The 10019-nt window shown below is 36.7% G+C and overlaps 1 protein-coding gene across 1 annotated transcript in view; it reads right to left on the reverse strand.

Annotated features, from left to right (window-relative positions):
- The window catches only part of CFTR (CF transmembrane conductance regulator), a 157264-nt gene that overhangs the window by 65342 nt on the left and 81903 nt on the right, over nucleotides 1-10019 (reverse strand). The window contains exons 11-14 of the mRNA XM_081800915.1: nucleotides 9103-9197; nucleotides 6916-7002; nucleotides 4494-5220; nucleotides 2363-2491 (exon numbers count right to left, since the gene is read on the reverse strand). Coding sequence (XP_081657041.1) covers nucleotides 2363-2491; nucleotides 4494-5220; nucleotides 6916-7002; nucleotides 9103-9197 — 1038 coding nt within the window. The remainder of the gene's footprint in view (nucleotides 1-2362; nucleotides 2492-4493; nucleotides 5221-6915; nucleotides 7003-9102; nucleotides 9198-10019) is intronic.

The following is a 10019-nucleotide window of genomic DNA, read 5'->3' on the forward strand; positions in this document are numbered from 1 at the left end:
AACCAACTGAGCCACCCAGGCGCCCAATTATACACCATTTTGAAAGGAGCATTAAGTTCAACTCTACGGAGCTGGATAGGACAAAGATCCTATAAATTAACATAAATCATTGCCATATTCAGATACGACCATTTTTTCTTATGTAACTCTATAAACTGAGGACAGTCAAGAAAGGTGACCTTTCAGTGCAGAGATTTAAATTATTAACAGTTACGAAGGGCTGGTTTGAGAGTAAATGTGGCACAGGACTATGTTTCATTCCATTAATGTTGGTCATTTGGCATGACTAGCAGAGATTAATGAGGTAAATTTAAAATACATTTCAAAGCAATTTTTATGACTCATGCGAGAGTGTCAAATTACCCAACCCCCTATTTTTATTAAAGTATAAAAGCGATTATTGAAACTTTCATTATATCTCAGTTTATGGACTGGCTCACCTCAAACTATCTTGAGCTTTATAAAAGTGGTAAGACTATTAAGGGCATCAATGAGAACAGCAACTAGCATTGCTCACCCTGTGCCAAGCCCCATATTAAGCGCTTTACAGCCATGATGTGTCTTAACTCACAAACATGACCAAGGAAGTTGGTACTATTACAATCTCCATTTTGTAGATGAGTATATTGAGGCTCAGAGTGGTTGACTACCTTGCTCAGTTTCATAGTGTTAACAAGACAGTCTGAGGTCACGGCCAAGGCTATGTGACCCCACATTTGGTACTGTACTACACTACAACTCAGCCAACCTCCATCGGGTGTCTTAATTTACAAAAGAAGAGACATCGGGCGCCTGGGTGGCTCATTCAGTTAAGCGGCTGCCTTCGGCTCAGGTCATGATCCCAGGGTCCTGGGATCGAGTCCCGCATCGGGCTCTCTGCTCTGCGGGGAGCCTGCTTCTCTCTCTCCATCTGCCTGCTTCTTTGCCTACTTGTGCTCTCTCTCTATCTCTCTGTCAAATAAATAAATAAAATCTTAAAAAAAAAAAAAAGAAGAGACATCACTGGAACTCAAGGATCAAATGGAAACTGATGGTTTATAGATGAAACAGTATGCACAACTTTTTGCTATATACATATATATATATATATATATATATATATAGCAAATATATATATATATGCCTTTAGATGTTTAACACTATCTTAGTTGGTCAGGGAGAAGTGATGATATTCTATGTAGACCTCTCCACTGAGGTTAGAAACATCCCAACAATAGGAAAACACCTGTAGCTGTAAGATTGGGTTTTGGTTACATATACATTTACACTGTCTCAGGCGAGGCAGTTCTTCACCTGGGTCATTTCTTCCCTGAAGGCAGTATGGGTCTTCATGTCAGATTTAGCTTGTATATTAGGGAGCATCCAGCGGTGTCCCCTGGAATAAATATCTAGGATAACTAGTCATTCACAGGCTGAATCCAATCCACACATGTGTTTTGTTGAACCCACCTAGCGTTCATTTGTTTGTTTTTATTTAATCAACTATCTACATTTAAAAAATGGGAAGGCTTCACAGAAAAAAAAAATCTCAATAAACAAAAAGATTTAGCAAAACTGATCCCAACTTCCCTCATGGCAAGTCCTTGGCTGGTGCCGCATTTCCGTTGGCCCCATTGGACAACTGGAGGGCAAATGCTCTCCATTCAGCCTCTGAGCCACTTCACCCACAGACATTCTCTGCCAGGCTCCTTTTAGCATTTTGGTGGCTGCTCCTCATCTACAGAGAAGCCTCATCCACCATCCAGCTTCAAGAACCTCTTACATTGTTGTGTACTGCACTTGCAGCCCTACTATGCTGTTTGCACTTCCCTCCCTTGTTGTTTTATCCTGGTGATGTGATGTGATGTGACAAAGAGACCAAGATGGTGGCACCAAAGACAGACAAATTCTATAAGCAAGCGAGCGGGTGATGTGTATCTCTGAAATGATTGCTTAAAACGGTTACCAAGCCACTAATACATATTTATTTCAATTTCATTTAAAGGTGGTGATTCATTATTTGCATATTCAATAATGCACTATCTATAGTCAAATGAACGTAAAATTGAGTACAGAATAATTTTCACTGTTTTATTTCAATCCATATAAAGGCATTCTACTTAGAGGTTTTGAACCTCTCTACTAAAAGCTCTTGAAATAGATGATTTAAGTATATTTTATATGCTGTATATGAAACAGGAAAACAGCAATAGAACTATATAAAACTATACATATCATTATATAATGTAAAATTGTAAATATACACATATATACATCTATGCGTAGATACACATTATATATGCATATATATGTATATATCCTTCCAAGTTATTCTTAATGTAACTTTAAATCACAGTAATACTTTACAACAGAAAATTCTTACCTCAGCCAGAAAAATACCTAAGCACCAAATTAGCACAAAAATTAAGCTCTTGTGGATAGTAACATATCGAAGGTATGTGTTCCATGTAGTCACTGGTGGTATGCTCTCCACATCGTCAAAAAAGAACTCCTAACAAAAAGAATCATGGTTACTACAGGGACACAACACAGTTTCACACCACCCTTGTGGCGTCATTTTGAATGAATGTGTGGAAAAAGGAACACTGGTATTTGAAGCTAAATGAGTTTCAACAAATCCGAACCATTCTGAATGACGTGTGATGTCGCTCCATAGCCAGTATAATGTCCACTGGAGCAACACAGCTTTTTAAAAAATGAGAAATGCTGTAATTTTTCAAAATTCTAGAAGTAAATCCCTGATGATACAATTGTATTGATTTTGGACATTTTTTGCCATTTTAATGTAACAGCATCACACCTGTTATCAAATAAATAGCACCATCAAGTTGAAGTTGCCTAGAACTCTCCGTGATTTAACCCATTTCTTCAGGGGTCCGTGGACAAATACAGTTTGGAATTTCGCTGGCTACAGAGGTCTGCCAAGAGACAGGAAGGCCAGCTGATGTTTGTATGTTCCTCAGGAGCTGGGATTATCTCCCTTTCCAAATATGACATAAGTTATATAATTCTAATCTTTAGTATATTTCCCTGGTGGTCTTTATTTGTCCTTTGGTGGATGCGTTTCCAAAATTTGAAAAAGAGCAAACCCAGATATTCCCAAGGGAAAAGATACTTTTGTTTCTTAAGAAGTCAACAAAATTCATAAAAGAAGCCCCAGAAACTCAAAGAAGAGGTTCTATGAAATTGAAATATAGCACCCTGATTCGACGTAAAGATTTCTGGAAGCAAATAAACCTGGATTTGAATCTGAACACCACCACTGACATCCTAGGAGCTGCCTGAGTTTAGGCAGCTGGACTTCTCCAAACTCTAGTTTTTTTATCTGTAAATGAGGATAAGGCTACGTACCTCCTGGGGTAGTGGTGGGGGTGAAATATATGCTGCCTGGCACAGAAGTGATCCGAAATACTAACTATTATCAGTTAAAGAGATCATTCTTTACAACGAAATTTATAGGTTCTGGTTTGAGAGATTCATTCAGATTGATATTAAAACCATACACATAAACCATCCCTTAGGAAACCTTTGTAAAATCATAGAAATGCTGAAAGTATGCATTTTAGAGATCACCTGTTCTGTTCTCTCATTTTACAGAAGAGGAAATTTGGGTCCAAAGATGTCAAATGACTTGTGCCTTGCCAAAGGTCATACTGCTCTTAAATGATCTACGCTATTAAACAGTCAATTCATTACAATGCTGCCCAATTCACGCAAGGCACTTGAGGAATTTTTCTAGCAAAAAACAAAACACAATAAACAAAAACCCTCCTCTTTTATGTTGCCTCCTATTTGAAGAATAAAAGCGTTTCATTCTTTAAAACTGAATATAGAAGACTTTCTATCTGAAGGCTGGCACTCGTATACATTGAGTTTCATATACCTTCTTTAAGAGAAACCTGTCCAGAGAGCCACCTTATAAAGCCAATTTAAAAGATAAAAAGAAGCCCACACAAATTCAGGTTAAGACTGATGTATAAACCAGAATATGGGTGGGTTAGTTAGTTAGTTAGTTAGTTAGTTAGTTAGTTAGTTAGTCCTGTCGAGAAACTAGATGCTTATATACCTTACTTAGGCTACCTGCATACCAAATACTTCTTGGCTTCTAAATAACTGAAGCTGTTATTTGTTTATGTATTTATTTATACTCCACTTCTCCCCACAGAGGTTTTAAGGTGGTAACAAAGCAGATTTATAATAATTTACAATTTATCTAATTTATAATAATGATTATCACTGACCCACTCAAGGACCCAACACTAGCCCTTTCAATACATTTTACGGGAAGAGAGATATCCATTGCCAAAGGAAATAGTTTATTCTTGTACATTTTGAAGTTGCTTACATAATTTATGGACTCCGGACTTTCTGAATCTTAAAATAATCCTCATCTTCAGCTCATAATTTGAGTAAGTTTTGTATCACATTATATACTGCATTTCACTCAGTTGCACTCTGTGCCAAACACAAAACCACTGATCATTTATACATACCTTTAAATCTTCTTCGTTAATTTCTTCACTTATTTCCAAGCCACTATCTTGAGATAACCGTCTTGAATATATATCCATTTCGGTTAAGTTTGGCTGAGGGGCCAGCGACATTTTCCGGGTGGATGCGGCTGTCCTTTGGTGAAAGCTTTGACCTTGGTTTCCTGGGGAGCACGTCATCAGATTCAGAACAGACTGCCTTCGTCGTCTTTGAAACGTGGGGCCAGTGTTGATCATGTTGCTTCGAGGCAGGATGGCCTCTCCTTGCTCACCATCTGGAACTAAGGACAGCTTTCTCTCTAAGGGCTCATCGGAATTTTCTTCGATGCCATTCATTTGTAATGGAGTCTTTTGTACAATCGAAAATTTTCTGATAGAATTGATTGGATTAAGAATAGAGTTCTTCCTTTTTTCACCAAACTCTCCGGTCTGTTTAAAAGATTGCTTTTTTGTTTCATTCCAGGAGACAGCTGCATCTCCTTCTAAAGAGAAACGTCGTAAAGTCTCAGTTATGATTGAATTTCTTCTTTCTGCACTAAACTGGTCAAAAGAATCATATCCCATGAGCTTTGAGCTGAAGTCAGGCCGTAGACTTTGTAATTCAGAAAATGTCCCATAAAAATAGCAGCTACCTTCATGTAAAATTAATATTTTGTCAGCTTTCTTTAAATGTTCCATTTTAGAAGTGACCAAAATCCTAGTTTTGTTAGCCATCAATTTACAGACACAGCTTTAAGAATATAAAAAGATATAAATAAGATATCAATTATATAAACACTTTATTACAAGTCTTTGTGTTGCATTTTAACATTAATGTATTCTTATATAAAACATCTATCATAAAAAGTCATTATTATACTTAAAATAATTCTACAAGTAAATAACAGCAATTAATTTGGTGCCTCTTGAATTATTATAGCATGAAATATATTACTGAATTATTAGAGTATGCTATATCATAAAGTTGAGTGTTAACAGATCTAGAGTGAAATTAAATATCTGATATTAAATAAATGTTGGATTTGAGCAAATTGGTTACCCTGTGGGTCTTGGTTTGTTCATCTAGAAAATGAAAGAATTGTTAGATAACCTTTAAAGATCCCTGGGGGTCTATATTTCTGCGTCCTTTAAAAATGCCAGAGCTTTCTCATTCTTTACATTTCCTATTAATTTCCTTTTACATTTTTAAGTTGGCTAGGAATTTAGTTCTCAAGAGCTTATATTAAGACTAATCTGATTTGTTAAAAAAAAATCAATAAACCTGAGAACTGAATAATAAATTTGACCCTTCTCTAATAAAATTTCCTTTTAGTTTAAAAGTAAATCCTGACTAGAACCATCTAAGGAGACCAATTTCTTTTAGACATTAAGACACATACTGTATAGAAAGAGGCATCATTCTAGGGGCACCTGGTTGGCTCGGTCAGTTAAGCATCTGCCTTCGGATCGAGTCATGATCTCGGGGTCCTGGGATCTAGCCCTGCTTTGGGTTCCCTGCTCAGTGGGGAGTCTGCTTCTCCCTCTCTTCCTGCCCCTCCCTGCCACGCTCATGCTAGCTCTCTCTCTCAATTAAATAAATAAAATCTGAAGGAAGGAAGGACAGAAGGAAGGGAGGGAAAGAAAGAGGCATCATTCTAGATTATACTTTAACATACTAATTTGGCTAACAAAGTTTATATTAGTAAGAAGTTACTTATCACACTCTTAGGACTGTAGAACTCTTAGGTATTAAATTTAAATTCTAGGAAAGGTGCTTCTAGGGGTAATGCAACCATTTTATACACACACACACCTCTACATCCTTATTGCTTAAAACATCTTTATTTTAGAAGAGCATTATAGTAATTCTCCTAATAAACTACTTTATAGTTCATGAAATCATTTTGAAACTGAAATCAAATCATATAACAAACTGCTCCTCTTAGGAATTTTACATACATTGAGCCCTAGTGGGGGCTCCCATGAAATGTATATCCCTAGTTTTGTGTGACTAAGGAAGAAGTTCTGTAGGCGGTATCAAGGTAGATGAATAGTCTGAGCAGTCACCTGCATTAAAACATTCAGCTTGTTTAGTTTCTTAAGAAATATCGTATCTAACACAGAAGAGTAAAAACGTTAAGTACAATAACCAGTTCAAATAATATATGCCACAAGGTAATAATACTGCAAAAACTATATAGATAGTGATTGTTGTCACAATAAAATGGAAGAAACTGGTTTACCATGAGGTAATCAGAAAAGGTTTTAACGGAAGTGATCTGAATTTTGACTGTGAAGGGAAGATCAGATTTGAGTGAGTGCTATGTCTCTTTCTGCCACAGTGAGTCACAATGGTGGCCATAATTCTCAAGGGTAAAATGCAGTCTCTGATGGTGTTCCTTCTCCCCTTTTAGCATGAGCATTATAAATTATTCAAAGAACATACCTTTCAAATATTTCTTTTTCTGTTAAAACATCCAGGTATCCAAAAGGAGAGTCTAGTAGGTATAAATCAGCATCTTTATATACTGCTCTAAAAAGAAAATGGATATTAAATTCGATTTTTTAAATATTTCCTGTCATTTAGTGGAGACAATTCTAAATGAGAAGCAAAAAGGTAAGTCATAAATGATTTTTATGGTTTTCACATTATCCAAGAACGACTGAAGTGGCTTTGCTAAATGTAAGTGGCATAAACTAGCAGAAGTTAAACTGAATCACACCATACCATACAATTTAAAATATTGTCTTAAAAAAAAAAAGAAAATTTTTAATAATCGTATCTGTTCAGAGCCAAGCACCATGCTATGTGCTGGGAATACAATGGTAAAAATGGCACAATCCCTGCCCTCAAAGATCTTGCATGTTGGTGGGAAAGCAAAGAAGAAAACAGACTGGGGCGCCTGGGTGGCTCAGTCATTAAGCGTCTGCCTTCGGCTCAGGTCATGATCCCAGGGTCCTGGGATCGAGCCCCGCATTGGGCTCCCTGCTCCGCGGGAAGCCTGCTTCTCCCTCTCCCACTCCCCCTGCTTGTGTTCCTGCTCTCGCTATCTCTCTCTCTGTCAAATAAATAAATAAAATCTTTAAAAAAAAAAAAGAAGAAGAAAACAGACTGTTTCAACACTGTAAAATGTCAGAGACCACAACTAAATAGCAGCACTACCTAAGAAAAACATCTTCATGTTTTTTGGTGTTGGCTACTACCAGCAAATTGTTGTTGCTGTAATATTACTATTGCATTTTGTTCCCCAGAGTTTCAGTCTTTGTACCATATTTACAAGAATTCCAAACAAGGGAAGGATAAATAATTCACAACAAAAATGGACACCCTTATCAGTTTTACTTTTTAAGTTAAAAAAAAAAATTTTATGAGGAAGTAAAGTCTTCATCAAATTGATCTGAGAACAGATGAAGATATAGTCCCATGTTAACGGAGATGAGATTAAATCTTCACAACGTTTAATTTTTCAGGTGTGGCTGTTAGTGACACGACCCCTATCCCACACATAGGATTCAGTGTTTACATATAATTCTTGGTCCTTTCTATAAAAATTGTATTCAATCAGCTTGTAACTGAGAGAAGTAATTTTTTTAAAAAGTCAGAAATGGCAAAAAGGCAAAGTGAAATCTAAAAGAACTTTTGCAGTGTAAATTATTTTTGAAGATAACATGCAAGAGCTAGATAAAAGACCCCATCAAAATGTACCCTCAAGGTCTTTGCTCCCTACTACTCAGTTCTTACTTCTCTCTCTCTCCTTCACATCTACGACCACAGTTTCTCAAGAAATGGAAATAGTACATTCACCATCCAAAACTGGGCAACATATGACAAATTCCAATCAGAATAAGAATCAATAAGGAGCCAACATGTCAATAAGTCAATGTGATTTCTTGTTAACGACCTTGGCAACACAGTAAGAATCCTATTCAAATAAAACTGGAGGAACAATTGACTTCTCATATTACCAATAATTTTTTAAACTGAAAGTTACAGTTTAACCACAAAGTTTTCTTCTTGACACAAATTAACTTTACGTGCTTCTCTTGGACAGCTCAAAATGCTTAGACTAAGAATGTCTCTACCAAGGGACTTCACTGTCTCCCACAATGTTAGATGTGCTTGTTCTATTTATTTTTCCCTAAAGATTACAGACTTGAAGCCATGTGACATCATTTGCCTTACTATTTTGTTATGAACATTACTAATTATGTTGAAAATTTGAAAATATATGTTTATGTAAACCAATAAGGAGAAACAGAAGGTTAAAGCAGGCGAGTGCATTGTGGGGTGGGGGGAAATGGGGGGCCCTGTGATAGACTTAACGAAAACACACTTTTTTCCTTGTGCTGTGCAGAATCCCAGAGTTTTTTACTTGTACTAAATCATACCATAAGGCAAAGAAATATACAGATGCCAAAGAGCATGCAATTTGAAAAAGCCATCACCTTCATCAAATATGAATACTAAATCATTATCTATAGTTCCTAAAGGTGATTCTTAACCTGCTAATAATAAAACCCCAGGCATTTTTCAATTTTAGAAACAGAATATAAAAAATAGAGAAATGTCTATAATTTTTACATGCTTGATATTTACAACAAATGCTCGCTGAACCAATAATCAGATATTCACCTTGCTAAGGAAATTCTTGCTCGCTGCCCTCCACTCAGTGTGATTCCACCTTCTCCAAGGACGGTATTATCCTTCTCTGCAAACTTGGAAATGTCCTATTATCAAAAACAGGAAGTTAGAGAGCAATTGTTAGTATGTTTCTGAACTTGAAAGGTACATTTTCCTTCAAATGTAATCATATATCAGACTGTGGCTCTAACCATAGCCGAAATTTAAAACACCACATCTCAATTATTTCAAATCCACTTTAATTGGGCAGAACATGGCTGAAATTTTAGAAATAAATTTTTTCTTTATTTTTTAGAATGTCCTTCATGACAGTGAAATAAGAATTGGAAAAGTCAAAAGGTAAACTAAATGTACATGTATGGGTATGTAAACGTGTGTATATTATCCACTGGTCTGCCGTTACCTTCCAATTTAAACTCACTCTTTTAAAAGGAAATCTCCAAACATAAATAAACCTCCTAACAAGAAAAACTAAAAGAATACTATTCACATCCCCTACAGTACCTAAGCATATTGAATGAGTGACCAAGGATACAAGGCAATTCCTTTCCATACTTCTCTCACCCACCTACCACAGTCTTCTTCCCCATCCATCCTCAGCACCTCAATCCTAAGTCTTCTGTCATCTACTCTGCCTCTCCTGTCACCACTGTCCACATGGGTCATAATATCCTTACTCCCAGTTAGTGAACTCCACGCAACACCCATGCCAGGCATTGTAAAAGAAGATTAGCGTTTATAAGAAATAGTCCCTGACTCCTGGATTCTTAATCGCAGGAAACAAACTGAGTGTTGTTGGAGTGGGGGGTGGGGTGGGAGGGATGGGGTGACTGGGTGATAGACACTGGGGAGGGTATGTGCTCTGGTAAGCGCTGTGAATTGTGCAAGACTGTTGACTCTCAGATCTG

Source organism: Leptonychotes weddellii, chromosome 12 (assembly GCF_054177405.1).
Source record: "Leptonychotes weddellii isolate Sample4059 chromosome 12, ASM5417740v2, whole genome shotgun sequence".
Classification (NCBI taxonomy): Eukaryota; Metazoa; Chordata; class Mammalia; order Carnivora; family Phocidae; genus Leptonychotes; species Leptonychotes weddellii.